The sequence below is a fragment of the Eleutherodactylus coqui genome, chromosome 13 (assembly GCF_035609145.1).
Source record: "Eleutherodactylus coqui strain aEleCoq1 chromosome 13, aEleCoq1.hap1, whole genome shotgun sequence".
NCBI classification, from domain to species: Eukaryota; Metazoa; Chordata; class Amphibia; order Anura; family Eleutherodactylidae; genus Eleutherodactylus; species Eleutherodactylus coqui.
The window spans coordinates 94,446,594-94,462,688 of NC_089849.1; the positions used below are offsets into that span (position 1 = coordinate 94,446,594).

Sequence of the window (16,095 nt, forward strand, 5' to 3'; positions counted from 1 at the left end):
CGTGTACCGACCAAAACATCTTTTACCTATCTGTAATGTAATGTAATAAATGTTGCCTGTATACAATAAGCACATTATAGAGGATTCTCTACTTACTCAACGATGTTATCACTTCCGCTCTTGATGATATCTTCTTCTCTGTTGAACAACACATAACATATATATACATTTAGTTCTGGTGGCTAATGGGGCCAGAGGATAATATAACCTTACATAGAAAAGGAAAATCAGGACTGGTGTATTTTAGGCTTTAAGGAAGCAGTGACTTTTGATATTTTTGCATCTCCATGTTCTGATAGCCATGACTTTGTAATTTTGCCATCAGAGGTCCCATATGGGGTTTATTATAGTGGGATAATTTAAATAAGTTAAGTGCCCCATTTTGGGGTAGATGGGGGTTACTAGTGAACTGTCACTCCTTTCTGCCCTTTTATTAAGAGGAGAATTAAGGCCTCATTAAACCCAACAATTCTCGATCAAAAATCGCTCAAAGCCATCTTTTAAGCAAGAATTGTTGGGTGCACGGACTTTGTACATTTTTCATTAACAAGTTGTTCATTGATCTCTTTCAGCAAGCTGAGAGAGAACGATGAGCCCTATCAGTGCCACACACTAAGTTCTTAGCGGGATAGCTCTGATACTATTGTTTTAGCTGGTGTCCCGCTTAGAGAACACAGCAGGAGTATGCAGAAAACAGCGGTCCAGCTATGTTCTGCATATCCCCCTCTGAGTGCTTAGCTATATACTACTAGCTGAGCGCTCCGTAAACACAACAGGATTATGCAGAAGACAGCACTCCAGCTGTCTTCTGTATACTTCACTTGGAGCGTACACCTATATACCAGCTGAGCGCTCCGAGAAGACAACAGCTATATGGAAAAGATAGCGGTCCCACTTGTATTCTGCATACATTTACACACTTATGCAAAGTGAACGCTCAAAACCGTCACCTAAACTGTCGTTTGAGCAAATTTTGAGCAATCATCTTGCCGTGTAAATGCACACAATGATTATCGCTCAAAAGATGTCTTCTGAGCAAAATCGTTGCGTCTAAAAGGGCCTTTAGAAAGAAAAAAACAGCAATTCCTATAAGACTAGAACATTAGGATCGTCATGCTAGGAGATACTTACTGGTAGTAAACCACGCCGTTGTTCCTGGTGGTCTCCAGCCACCTGTGGGAGAAGAAAAGAATTATTATGTCTGGGAAGAATAGCCCCAGGTATTGCGGCAACAGTCACTATCATGGGGGTCCGACAGTGAAATACTTACTGCTTTTCCAAGAAGTCTTTAAGGTGTCTTTGCGGCAACTCATCGGCACAGATGTTATAATAGGCCGGTAGGGTGTAAAATGTTGCCGCTTCTTCCTCGTGGGTCCTATTAGAGAGTAAAGAAGATGGTGATAATCTAGGACATCGTCTCCCTACTACAGGGGGTATAATTCAGGAACATCAGTGCCCGCCATCATTTTCCAGATATAGGCAGCACTTCCATGTATCTAAATATCATTCAGGGGTCTTACAAAAGGATACTTACATCTCATCTCTATACATCTGCTTAAAATCCTCCATAATTTTTGTCGCTAAAACTCGCAAACTCTCTCTCTCTCTCTGCACTATTAAAGAGATAATAGGTTAGTGAGAATCTAGGTGACTGGTCGGCCATTATTATATATGGGACTGGACATTATACACAATACCATTATATCATAATTCATTATGGGCTCTTATCATTTCTGTGTTGCCCCTTCCAGATATTCAGGATGTTTTCAGTCCCCCAAACTCCCCAAATAGTACAGATAGCACAAGCATTAACATACTCAATGCATGAACCCGATGCTCGGAGTCAGTAAGGAAACTTATCACAATGCATTATGGGCTGTAAAAGGAATGGATCAGGTGTGATCACTTCCACCACAATAGCCGATGAGGTCAGATCTTCGTCCTACAGTCCGACTATAGATTACAGTCAACTAAACTGTAATCATGGAAAGGAAGCATTTGTTTCATTGGTTCTAGCAATATGGGATCAAGTTGATCTGTTCTTTCTATTGGCCATCGTCTCACTTGAGCATTAATAATGCTGAAGACAAATGTCGCATATGATCATTAACCCCTCAACGCTATATGATGTAAGATTACTTGGCTGCGGGGTACTCAACGCACCATGATGCAAACTTATGTCATGTGGATGATGCGGGATCAGAGGCTGAGCCCCCGCCATCTTGCACTGGGACCCAGCTGTTACAGAGAGATAGCTGGCCTCCCGCCGCAACACCTGAGTTCAATGAGATCACAGATCCCCACTTTTACTCCCTATATGTCGTCATCTATGTAGTTCACAGCATGTAAAGGGTTCATAAAAGGAGGGCACTCCCTCTGTGATATCATAGGACCCATTTTTATATTTTTTTAGAAATGAGGAGACAAGAACTTGCAATGGTTTGATCGCTGCTGTAATATGATGTAATGCCATAGCATTACATTATACTGTGATCTGACAGACAATCTATCCTTCAAATGGTCCCCGGCTCCCATGGCAACCCACGATATTATCGCAGGGGGTCGTGCAGGACCCCCGAACATCGATCAGGGCATTTATATCCCACTATTAGAATTGACTGCGGCGTTTATTGGGTTTATAGCTCCAATCAGTGGTGCGGCTTATCCGAGTTTTTGCGGGCGGGTGTGGGCTATAATAAACAGCCGGCACCCGCATTGCATGGAGCGGGATCGACCTGCGCACCCCTCCATACATATTCTGAAACGGCAGGACATAAATATACGAGCGTTGAGAGGTTAATTTCTGGAATGTTAATAATTGCTAAATTAAACCTGTTGCTCCCATTGAGGCTTCACTCATCCTATTAGCTAAAATGAAGCCGTTATTTTCCTTCCGCAGCGAGGTACAGCAGAAAATCCGCGTCACAATCTGGGCTCTTTGGTGCAGATCTGCGGAGATTTCAGTCGCTTCACTTCCGTCCAGTTGAAGGGGTGAAATGTGCGGCAGATCTCCGGTACAATCCGCCGCGTGTGAATTCAACCTAAGGCCGCTGTCACACACAACGCTTTCTACCGCGATTCGCGCAGCGTCCCGAGCGCCGCTCTACCCACGGTTCAATGCTCTTATTGATTTTATTAGAGTTTGTCAGACCTGCGCAGTCTGTTCTATTTTCAGCGGTTTTGCGGTTTTTGATGCACCCCATCACCGGTCACAATGATGGGGTGCTTTACAAATGGCTGTCAAATGCTGTGATATGCATTTAAAAACGCCATAAAATGCGGCGGTTGTGAGCGATGGTTAACTGAACGCACGTGTGAGAGCGGCCTAATAGAATCTGAATCATCCATCGCATAATACTCCAATGGAGGATTATATAATTAGGCAATAGGGGACATAAACATCAACAGACGGGCGCAATACCCGATTCTAGACATATATGATTACTGAACACTGTTATGCCCCAAGGCAATAGAAAGTAACAGATCCGACCATAATCTGTGCCAGGAGCCCAATTCTGTCTGCTGGCATCACCGGCTGGTGATCTACCCTCCACTAACTGTACCCGGCAAACCACTAATATACTCCGCACTTATCACATGGAATTACTGGATGATGGGCATTAGAACCACTAACAGCCCCGCTGATACCAAACCCTGACCTTACAGCTGGCAGACCGCCCACCGACCGCTGGACCGCCATCAGCATGGGGAAACAGCAGGATACCCATCTATTATATGATGCAGCTCAATGAGAATCATACAGTTTACATATTAACCCATTCATCTCTATGGGAGTCTGCATAGCCTCCTGAAAAGAGGTAAACTTGCAGTGTGCGGACTTTACCGGAGGTGCCGCAGGAGAGGGAGAGCGGGGACAAGAGGCTCCCGGGACTCCCTGTCACCTAAACTAGAAGCCCCAGAACTTAGTTTAGGCAGTCTGTGCTGCCAGATGACATGATGACACTTGTCACATCACCACAAGCACCTTGTACCGGCACCCCATCACATCACATTATACATTTACATCACATATTACTGCAGGAGTGAAGAAGAGATCAGAAGTAAAGGAGAGGAGTAAAGATAAAAGATAGTAAAGGACACAATAGGAGCTCCACATACAGCGGACTTACCTCCAACACCAACTACAACGCTCTATGGAATGTTGGCGCTGCAGCTCCTTGTATAACCTGTGTGATGTCATAATGTGAGGGGAGGAGCCAACAGCCGCAACATTATTACATCACAAGCTGCAGCCGTTAGACACCAGCTGAGGCCCAGCAGCCAATCAAATTCAATAAAGAAAAAATGGTCTCTAAATTCTCCCCCGGACCCCCAAAACCTTGTACAATGGGGGATAATGCCATTATTTCCATAGAGTGTAATTGTGTAGTCATTTCTAGTGATTATAACACTGATAGATCCACGACCATCACTCATATCTGACGATAATATAGAAGCCCCTCGGGATTGTATGTGCATTGGAGGGGGGTAATAGATGATACATAGAGGGGGGCTGATAACGGATATATGAGAAGTATAAATCTATATATATAAAGACGAAAGCCCTCACTGACTCACTGACTCACCAAAAGTTCTCCAACTTCCCAATGTCGTAGAAACATGAAATTTGGCACAAACATGGATTATCTCCAAAATAGGAAAAGTAATTGGGTCTCAACTCGATTATTCAATTCTAGCGCAAAAGAATTGGCGTCAAAATTTTGCATACAGAATCTAAATCTCTCACTTCCCGGTGTCATAGAAACTCGAAATTTGGCACGAGCATTGATTATGTCATAAATAAGAAAAGCTAATGGGTCCCAACTCGATTATGCAATTTTATGCGCAAAAGAATTAGCGTCCAAATTTTATGTACGGAATATAATTTTCTCACTTTCAGGTGTCAAAGAAAGGTGAAATTTGGCACGAGCATTGATTATGTCATAAATAGGAAAAGCTAATGGGTCCCAACTCGATTATTCAATTCTATGCGCAAAAGAATTAGCGTCCAAATTTTACGTACGGAATCTAATTCTCTCACTTCCCGGTGTCATAGAAACGTGAAATTTGGCACGAGCATTGATTATGTCATAAATAGGAAAAGTTAATGGGTCCCAACTCGATTATTTAATACTATGCGCAAAAGAATTAGCGTCCAAAGTTTACGTACGGAATGTAATTTTCTCACTTTCTGGTGTCATAGAAACGTGAAATTTGGCACGAGCATTGATTATGTCATAAATAGGAAAAGCTAATGGGTCCAAACTTGATTATTCAATTCTATGCGCAAAAGAATTAGCGTCCAAATTTTACGCACGGAATGTAATTTTCTCACTTTGTGGTGTCATAGAAACGTGAAATTTGGCACGAGCATTGATTATGTCATAAATAGGAAAAGCTAATGGGTCCCAACTCGATTATTCAATTCTTTGTGCAAAAGAATTAGCATCGTAATTTTACGTAGATAATCTAAATCTCTCACTACCCAATGTCATAGAAACATGAAATTTGCCATAAGCATTGAATATGTCATAAATAGGAAAAGCTAATGGGTCCCAACTCGATTATTCAATTCTAGCGCAAAAGAACTAGCGTCCAAATTTTACATACGGAATCTAATTCTCTCACTTCTTGGTGTCATAGAAACATGAAATTTGGACGGGGCATTGATTATGTCATAAATAGGAAAAGTTAATGGGTCCCACCTCAATTGTTCAATTCCAAGCGCAAAAGAATTAGCGTCCACATTTTGCATGCGAAATCTAATTCTCTCACTTCCCAATGTCATAGAAACTTGAAATTTGGCACGGGCATTGATTATGTCATAAGTAGGAAAAGTTAATGGGTCCCAACTCAATTATTCAATTCTAAGTGCAAAAGAATTAGCGTCCAAATTTTATGTACGGAATCTAATTCTCTCACTTCCTGATGTCATTTTATATAAAGGAAACGCCACATAGTTACCTCCCCGTGGTGTTTCCTGGGTAACGCAAAGAACCATGCAAAATGGTGAACATATGTTTTTCCCGGTATCTCTAAAGTAACCACGACTTCATAGGATTTTCCGCGTGAACACCAGATAAACACCAGTACCAAATTAACTCGGGCGAAGCCGGGTATATCAGCTAGTACTACTATATAAACCTTCCGTCATTTTATGGAGACGCTGCTATTTCCTGAATGATGTGGAGTGAATATAACATTTCCCACATAAATCCGTATTTAGGACTGAAGTTTGTGTTGGGGACATCCTGATTTCTTCAGTACAACAAGCTTCGCCCTCCCAGCTCCTCCCATTATATGACATCATTTCACTTAATATGATGGGATAGAATTGAGGCCATAATCTTCCCTGGTATAAATGGCTGATGGGTAAGGAGTTTTATAAAACATCAGTGGGATCCAGATTGGACTGTTTGTACTGATAAAGATCATCTACAGTAGCCGCGCCAATTCGCCATTTGCAAATGACATTGCAGATAGTTTGCAGGTAACCACGTTATCACCTAGTGATGGTGCAGGAAAAAGATTTAAACGAATAACCTGTACTGCGCGAGGTCGACGGCGAGCCGCCCCAACCATCCGCAATACAGATGAAGATGAAAGAAGACAGGTACGCACGGACACCAGCTGCGGTCGAGGACAGATTCCACTGCGGACTCCCGCATGCAGAATCCGACCTGGTTATGTGCAGCCGGCCAACCTAACTGATTTACCCGGCATTAAGCCACATTGGTCATTATGTACCAATGTACATATCACCTTAACCCTTTCCAATCCACTGTCTGACCTCTGAAGACATTATGATTTAAGGCTGTACAGCTCCGATGTTGGAAGATGTCCGTCTGGGTTTTCTTACTGTATATTGCCAGCCTCTCTGCTGTCGGAGCCTATCCAACGTGTCACCTCATGCAGTACTAGATTTAGCCAGCATATAGTGCCGTTGTATAATGGCAGAAGAAGAGTAAGCCCCCTGGGAAAACCAGGATACAAATTGGATTGGAAAGGGTTAATAAGCCTTTTTGGCAGGACCTTTTCCTGCTATTTAAAGGGGTTTTCTGAGACTAAGATGTTAATGATCAATCATTATCAGATCAGTGGGGTCTGTGTTCTGGCTCTAATGATCGATCATTATCAGATCAGTGGGCTCTCTGTTCTGGCCCTAATGATCGATCATTATCAGATCAGTGGGCTCTCAGTTCTGGCTCTAATGATCGATCATTATCAGATCGGTGGGCTCTCTGTTCTGGCCCTAATGATCGATCATTATCAGATCGGTGGGGTCTGTGTTCTGGCCCTAATGATCGATCATTATCAGATCAGAGGGGTCTGTGTTCTGGCTCTAATGATCGATCATTATCAGATCAGTGGGCTCTCTGTTCTGGCTCTAATGATCGATCATTATCAGATCGGTGGGGTCTCTGTTCTGGCCCTAATGATCGATCATTATCAGATCGGTGGGGTCTGTGTTCTGGCCCTAATGATCGATCATTATCAGATCAGAGGGGTCTGTGTTCTGGCTCTAATGATCGATCATTATCAGATCAGTGGGCTCTCTGTTCTGGCTCTAATGATCGATCATTATCAGATCGGTGGGGTCTCTGTTCTGGCCCTAATGATCGATCATTATCAGATCGGTGGGGTCTGTGTTCTGGCCCTAATGATCGATCATTATCAGATCGGTGGGGTCTCTGTTCTGGCCCTAATGATCGATCATTATCAGATCGGTGGGGTCTGTGTTCTGGCCCTAATGATCGATCATTATCAGATCGGTGGGGTCTGTGTTCTGGCTCTAATGATCAATCATTATCAGATCGGTGGGGTCTGTGTTCTGGCTCTAATGATCGATCATTATCAGATCGGTGGGGTCTCTGTTCTGGCCCTAATGATCGATCATTATCAGATCAGTGGGCTCTCTGTTCTGGCCCTAATGATCGATCATTATCAGATCAGTGGGCTCTCTGTTCTGGCCCTAATGATCGATCATTATCAGATCGGTGGGGTCTGTGTTCTGGCCCTAATGATCGATCATTATCAGATCGGTGGGGTCTGTGTTCTGGCTCTAATGATCAATCATTATCAGATCGGTGGGGTCTGTGTTCTGGCTCTAATGATCGATCATTATCAGATCGGTGGGCTCTCTGTTCTGGCCCTAATGATCGATCATTATCAGATCGGTGGGGTCTGTGTTCTGGCCCTAATGATCGATCATTATCAGATCGGTGGGGTCTGTGTTCTGGACCCCCACCAATCAGCAGTTTGAAGTGACCGCAGCGCTTGAGTGAGCACCGTGGACACTTCAGTACATTTCAGATACAGCGTCATACATTGTATAGCGCCTCCGCCTGGTATAGCAGCCCAATCCCATTCACTTAAATGGGCCTGAGCTGCTGTCAGGACATGTGACTGATGAATCTGACAAACAAAACGGTCCACAAGGAGTTAACGGGCAGGTAGTGACAGTGTTCAGACCTGCACTTATATTACAACTTGAGTATAAAACACTTTAGAAGCTTTACTAGGAAACACATCTGAACGTATCAAATCATCGGTCAACAATTTACCTTCTTTTTATATATAAATGTAGGTTTTTCTGGGAATAATAAAACACATTTGTGGTCCAACTTCAATATCCCCAACATTTCCCAATTGTTTGCCGAATCATAGAAGAATGTCCACCATAAGTAGATATGAAAGATCCATCATCTGCTTTTCCCTTCCATTATCTAATAATTCAGATGGAATCATCCTTCCTCCTTCTCTCCCCGTTCTTCTCACTAGATCGTCAGTATTCCCTCCAGCCACAAATGTATTTACCATTCCCTCTATCTATATCCAGCAGTTCCATCATTACTCCAAGTATGTCGTAATCTAATAAATTGCCCCTTCAGTAGCCCTTTAACACACTGATGGGCATGAGAACGCTCCCGTCACAACAAATTATTGATGTTCGTCTCCTTTTTATACAGTCTTTGTAAAAAAAAATTAAATCAAGCCCCTAGAAGTTGTCGTTTTGCTGCAAAACTCAGCAAGCATTTACATCTCAGGCAGATATGCCTGTTGTGATGGTCTGGGGGGGCCATCACATACAACGGCCGGTCACCCCTAGTAGTGGTACGAGGGACAATGACAGCTGGGCGATGTGTTCAGGACATCCTGCAGCCACATGTGTTCCTCTCATGGCCGCTTCCAAGAGCCTTCCAGCACGATAATGCTAGGCCACACACACAAGGGGGTCACAGGAGCCCCCACAACATTGTCACACTTCCATGGCCCAATTTATCACCAAAATAATATGTATAGTACCACCAAGGATGCCAACTTCGACAGCTTACGAGTTTGTACGATCTGGAGGCTCAGTTACTGCCAATACGGAGCAAAATGCTGCAGGATAACATACAGAACCTATATACCCCCATGCTTACCCATATCACATCTTGCATTCCAGCTAGAGGTGGTACAACAGGGTATTAAGCCTCCATGCCCGCCTGTATGACATCTTGTATTCAAGCTAGAGGTGGTACAACAGGGTACTAGAGCCTCCATGCCCATCTGTATCTCATCTTGTATCTAAGCCAGAGGTGGCCCAACAGGATACTAGAGCTTTCATGCCTGCCCGTATCACATCTTGTATCTAAGCTAGAGGCGGTCCAACAGGGTACTAGAGCCTCCATGCCCGCCTGTATGACATCTTGTATCCAAGCTGCGCTGCTAAACTTCCTCCCACTCTCTTTGCTGGCATCTCCCATAGATTTCTATTGGAGCTTAGATTGCTGCCGGCAAGGGGTGGGGGGGGGGAGTTTAGCAGCTTGAGCCTCTTCTTAACTATATCAGTGGCGCTATTGAGCTAGTTGAAAGATTTCTCCCCAGCCGACGGAGTGGAATAGACGTGGAAATTCCGTGTGGACCCTCCACATGAAAATCCCGCTGTATTTACAGTAGCAGCGAAATAGAAAAGATTTTGAAAATCTCATCCACATGCTGAGGAAATAACCCGCACAAATCCGTGTGGGAACGGACATGTGGGCAGAATTCCAGTCTGCGACATGTTAATTATGTCGTTGTCTCCGCTGCAGAATTCACCTCTTTCAATGAGTCGGTTAGCTCCGCACAGGAATTCATGACAAAAACAGCTTCAAAACCTGCGAGTTTGGAGGCAGGCCTTCCGCTGCGGACATTCTGCTGGAAATCAGCCCCGTGTGGACCCAGACTAAGGAATGGTCAGATGTGCTGGAATGCCATCTAACCATATCCCTTCCATGAATAGAAGCTAATATAACTTTATATCACACAGCAATCATATCCAGGGCGTAACTATAGGGGGTGCAGGGGATGCGGTTACACCCGGGCCCAGGACCCTTAGGGGGCCCATAAGGCCTCTCTTCTCCATATAGTAAGCCTAGTAGTATGAATAAAGCATTATAGTTGGGGGCCCTGTTACAGATTTTGCAAGCATTATAAAGCATTATAGTTGGGGGTCCAGAAGCTTCAAATTATGCCTCTAAAGAGATGCGCCCCCCCCCCCCCCCCGCTGTTTACCCCTTCCCATGCCGCGATCTATGTTGATCGCGGCATGGGAAGGGTTTATAGAGGGAGCGCGCTCCCTCTGTGAAGTTGCCGGGCTCTCGCGATATAATTGCAGAGAGCCCGGCTGGTTGCAACTTCCATTAAAGATCTTGGGTCCGCATCACCACTTCTATAACCCCATTCTTGCCCTCTTCTCAATCTGAGTCTGGATCTTAAAATTGTGGTATTCGGTTCATTGAATGAAGAACTTTGGCCACGTTCTATATGGATATTTAAAGGGATTTTCCACTGAAATACTTTTCATGATTTTAATAAGAGCCGTGCCTGCAGTTACAAGCGCCGGCCACTATAAGGAGGTCGGCATGGAGGCTTCTGTTCCGACCTCTCTGTTCTGGCGGCTCTGACAATATGTGCCCGCACAGTTGATTGGTTGGGATCCCAAGCGGTGGAGCCCGGATGATCAACTAGTGATGATCTATCCTGTATTTCAGTGGAAAACCCCTTTAAAGAGGTTGTTTTTAGCCAGAAAAACAAAATTGTGTTAAAATGGATGGTTGTGGAACCCCCTTCCCCATCAGGCTGGATGAGACCGATCAACACCATGATCCCCTATGAAAAAGTACCAACATAGGGGCTGCCCTGATGAATGCCAACAAATATGGGGTTCTTGGCTGGACTCACAGCCCACACTGCATATTCAGCCATTTTTTGCTCCCCTTCCCCCTTTTACTCCCCTCTTATGGAGACAGTAAATCACAAACAACTCTACAGGTTTGATTGTTAGAAGATCCAGAAGAATCTTAAATAGTTGTTTTATTGAACAAGTGGCGCCTCCAGTAGATTACAAGGCGGACGTCCGTTACTTCAGTGTCTGATTCACAATAGATGACGTTCCTGGAAATACGGAGTTACAACCAATATTCTAGACTGCGGCGCATACAGGTCCTCATTATTCCTTCTCCTCTGGTGGCTGGGGGGTTTATCTTCATCCCTGGAGGAAAAAACACAAGGAACACCAAGATTTGAACGACTGAATGGAATGACTGCCCTTTATACAATCAAGCAAACCCGTTATACATCTTAACCCCTTAGTGACTGCCCCATAGTCTTTACATCCTGGCTTTCTGGGCTTTAATCCTCAGGGCGAACGTGTTTTTATGGCCCTGAGGATTAAAGTCCCGGGGGCCGTGGACGTGACAGCCTTCTGCTGTTGGCTGCCGGAATGCTGGGATCTGAATGACTGAATGGAAGGATTGCCATTAACACCACCAGACATACCCATTCTACATCTTACATGCTACATGTGATCACATATGTGTAGAACGGGTTTCCAGTTGTAAATAATGCATAATCACTGTATAAAGGAAAATACAACTTTCTAGTCTACACAGAGAGATGATAAAACCGTAGCAATGGGAAAGGGAAGTAGTTTGCCCATGGCGGTCATTTTCAGAGCGGTTGCTATGGGCAGATACTCCGCTTTTCCTTTCTACCGGTTCGGATTCATCTCCGCCTCTAAGTTTCAGTTCCTGACCCTTTTCATGATGTGTTTCCGGTCCGTGAATGAGAACGCTCTTGTATACATGCGGAGGCTGGAAGCCTCTACACAACTAGACCGGCTCTCAACTAAGAGGTGGATAGAATAGTTTCTAGACAATCCTCTGTGAGCTCAACAGTCCGGGCCTCAGACTGATACGTTGTAGCAAAGTAGCAGAGACATTCCTGCAGATGCATTTAGCTCACAGAGCGTTGCCTACTCCGATACAATGGGGATTGGCGGCACACTGCAAGTATGCATGTCATTGTGTACTCGCAGCACGCCAGCAGTCATGTGACCCCGACCCACCTATGTACAGCTCTGCAGCCGGTGAATGTAGGCAAGACAGTTCTCATTCACCAACAGCAAGTAGAGATAATGCAAATGGTTAGGAGTTCAAACACGAATCTGAAGTAACAGATCTGGCTATAAATGTGCTCTCTGTGCGTCCCGGGGGAGGGGAGGAGCACTTCTATTATTTCGGAGTTCATGATTTTGTACGTTTGTTGTTTTTTTCTATATGTAAAATGTAAAAGAGATCTGAAAAGAGTTGAACACACAAAGTATATGAGACGCCTGTAGAAAACATCCCTTACTGTATATAGAGAATGACCCTTAAACATTGCCTGTATATTGTGCGCACAACAAGATACAATCTTACCCGTCTTTTTCCGTACAGAATCCTTATCCTTGTACCCGCCCCGACTGCACCGTTTCTGTGGATTATTGCTGTGCTCTCTTCTGCGTCCAGACCGACATCTGTCCCTATGACTTCCGCCAGATTGCCGGGACTCCATAGAACGAGACGCTCCCGCCTGGAGAAGCAGCAGATTAAAGGTTCTCAATAACAGTTATTTCCCGGAGTATTTATGGACTCATTAAGCTGCGCTGGATGGACGGTAGGATATTCCCAGCAGTCGGCTCGCTGTCTTGTACCCGGGAGAGATTCCCCATGTCTGACTACAAGAATGAGGGACATTACAGCCAACCAACAAAGCCTTCAATCCCTTATGGTAAAGCTGCACTTCGCCCCACCCCCCACAAAGTAAAGCACATCTTTACGAGGTCAAACAGTAATGAGTCACACAAAAGTGACCAACAGTTCCAGCAATATAGAAGCGTTGCAGTCACATAAAACATTGCATGTCACTCCGCACTGAAAAAAACAGCGAGCTGAAAGAACTATCCCAATGTAGTGACCCAGTACACCATCCTGGTCCCCTCCACAAATGTCATACACGCTTGTCTTATGTGGATGCACTGTGAGACACTTGCTGTGTCTCGTCATTTCCAGTGTCTGTGTTGCATAGCTGCGGCGCTTGAGAGGTTAACTTTTAATAAAATCCAAAGCATGCATGTAAATGTATCAAGTCAGTCATATCATGTGGTATAAAGGAAGGTATAAATAGGAGTGATTGAGAGCAGGAAAGGAGTTCCATCTTCCAAGGTGTTACATCTTGTCTATTACTTGTGTTCCACCTAACACAGAGCCACATGGAGGCACCTTCAGCCTCTTTGTGGTGAAGATGGAAGAGGAGGACAGATTACCTGTGCTGTTAGTGTTTTGGATGTGAGTGGAGTGAGCCCCCAAGAGTAAGAAAGAGCATTTGTAAGTAACTACTTCTTCTCAAGGCCAGTGCAGAGGTACTAATAAGTTCTCAAGTTTTCCTAGGTGGCCATCCAGAGCCAGGATCACCCCGTAGAGGTACACCCTTTACTTGTCACACCTACGCGTCCCCAAGGCTGGGTGGAATTACTTTAAGCTAACTTCTGTCAGAGTGTCTGTGGAGCGACCCTACCCCTTTTCCCCTCCGGAGTGTTCCCCACCAGGAGTAGTTCCTGACAGATAGCAAAGACTGCAGGACCTGTGTCATCCCGAGTTTCCTCCCTGACCTCAAATCTTTGTCTTGCCTGCACTGTAAAGACTCTAAGTGAACTGCCTTGTATTCTCTGTTTAAAGTTTTTCTGAAATAAAGTTCAGAACCTTTCCTCTAACCATTTCTAGAGATCTGTGGTACTCAAGAACTGTTTGTGGCTACATGGATTCTCTGCCGAGAGTCATACTGGTGTGTGAAGGAACGGTGACATCACCTGTGACAACTGCAACCCCTGTTATCCTGTTTATTGGGTTTCTCCATATCCTAGGTGTCCCCCCGGTGGCCTGCACTGAAACTCTGGCCTTGGATATGTGTGTTCCCTCCAGGAAAGAGTTTGGTAAGTGCCGCCATGACAAGCCAAGAGCTTACTCTCCCAGCTCCCCATGTATGTCAGGTATCTGGGGTCTCCCTATGTGAAACTGCACCAACTATAAAGGGGTTATCCAGGCAGAGGCTGCGGGGATACACTGGTATCAGAGAGGAAGTGCTGCTCCAACCCCCCTATAGTGGCCGGAGCTCAAAATTGCCTGCGCAATTGCAAGCAGAGCTCCTATTCATTTCAATGAGAGCTGCGTTTGCGATTACGAGCGCCAGCCGCTACACCATGGTTGGACCAGTGCTTGGTTAACCATTTTAACCCCTCCTGCAAGACGGCATACATGTATGGAATGGGCACAGAAGTCAAGCCCACTCCATAAACAGCAGATGTTGGCCATCTTTGACAGCAGACCTCTATCTAGGATGTAAGGTGACCAGACGTCCCGATTTAGGCGGGACAGTTCCACTTTGGGACCCTGTGTCCCACCTTCCGCCAGGGCCCCAGTGGGAAGGTTTTTGTCCCACTTTCTGGTGATGTCTAGTCACTATTAGAGTGATTACCAGCTGTGGTGCCGCAGCTCCCCTCCCAGTAATCATTCTGCAGCGCCGTGGGCCAGATGCATATGCTGATGGTAGTGTGTGCATCCGGGATCCTCCTTCCCCCTTCCCTCACCTCTAATCTTTGGTTCCGCAAGATAAAGAGAAGAGGGGAGAAGGCACTGCTGTGGGCGCACACACTTCCAGTTGCCGGAGAGGACCATCGGCACTGTGAAGACCAGGCAGATGTAAGTATAGGGGACATAGAGGGAGTGCTAATATTATGGGGTTACTGTGGGGGGCACTATTATTGCTGGCCTAGTATAGGGCAGCACTAGTACTATAGTGCTACTGTGGGGGTCACTATTATTCCTTGGCTGGTATAGGGGAGCGCTAATGCTATGGTGCTACTGTGTGGGTCACTATTATTGTTGGGGCTACGGTGAAGGGTCACTATTATTGCTAGGGCTACTGTGGGGCAGTCACTATTATTGCTTGGGCTACTGTGAGGGGTCACTATTATTACTAGGGCTACTGTTGGGGTTGCTACTATTGCTGGGTCTAGTGTGTGGGGGTCACTATTATTGCTGGGGCAACTGTGGGGGTCACTACTATTGTTGGGGCTACTGTGAAGGGTCACTATTATTGCTAGGGCTACTTTGAGGTGTCACTATTACTACTTGGGCTATTGTGGGGGATCACTACTATTGCTGGGGATACTGTGGGTGACACAATTATTGTTCGGGCTCCTGTGGGGGGTTATATTATTGCTGGGGCCGATATATTACTCTAACCAACTTAGGGTATGCTTTCACGTCGTGGAAATGCTGCGGAATGTCCTCAGTGGACATTTCTGCAGCAAATTCCGCATCCAAAAAACAGTCAAAATCTGTACCATTGGCGCAGATTTTGACTAGAAATTAGCTGCAGATACGCAGCGGCAATCCCTGGACTCCGGTTCCCTGCATACTGGTCAGGTAAGGTGCCGCTGGTCAGGTGAGACCACTACAGGCCGCTGGAAACCAGAAGCTGGGGAGCGCTGACAGCGGTAAGCCTACAGAGGAGGTAAGCGGCTGATTTCCAGTAAAAATCCGCAACACTAGTTCGTATTTTGACTGTTTTTTGGATGCAGAAATCCCGTGGAATTTTCTCCTTATCTTTTTTTTTTGAACCGGACCTGTACTTTTTATAATGATGGAGGTAAAATCATACGTTGTGATAAGCCTCGCCCCTGACCACAACCCTTTGTCCCACTTTGACCATGGGAAAATCTGGCCACCTTATAGGATCAGAAATCCA

At 45.2% G+C, this 16,095-nt stretch overlaps 1 protein-coding gene across 1 annotated transcript in view; it reads right to left on the reverse strand.

The window, feature by feature from the left end:
* Positions 1-16,095, reverse strand: part of LOC136587423 (uncharacterized) — a 69,573-nt gene that overhangs the window by 4,228 nt on the left and 49,250 nt on the right. Inside the window, exons 14-16 of the mRNA XM_066585990.1 lie at positions 1,271-1,375; positions 1,132-1,173; positions 97-138 (exon numbers count right to left, since the gene is read on the reverse strand). Of these exons, the coding sequence (XP_066442087.1) occupies positions 97-138; positions 1,132-1,173; positions 1,271-1,375 (189 nt within the window). The remainder of the gene's footprint in view (positions 1-96; positions 139-1,131; positions 1,174-1,270; positions 1,376-16,095) is intronic.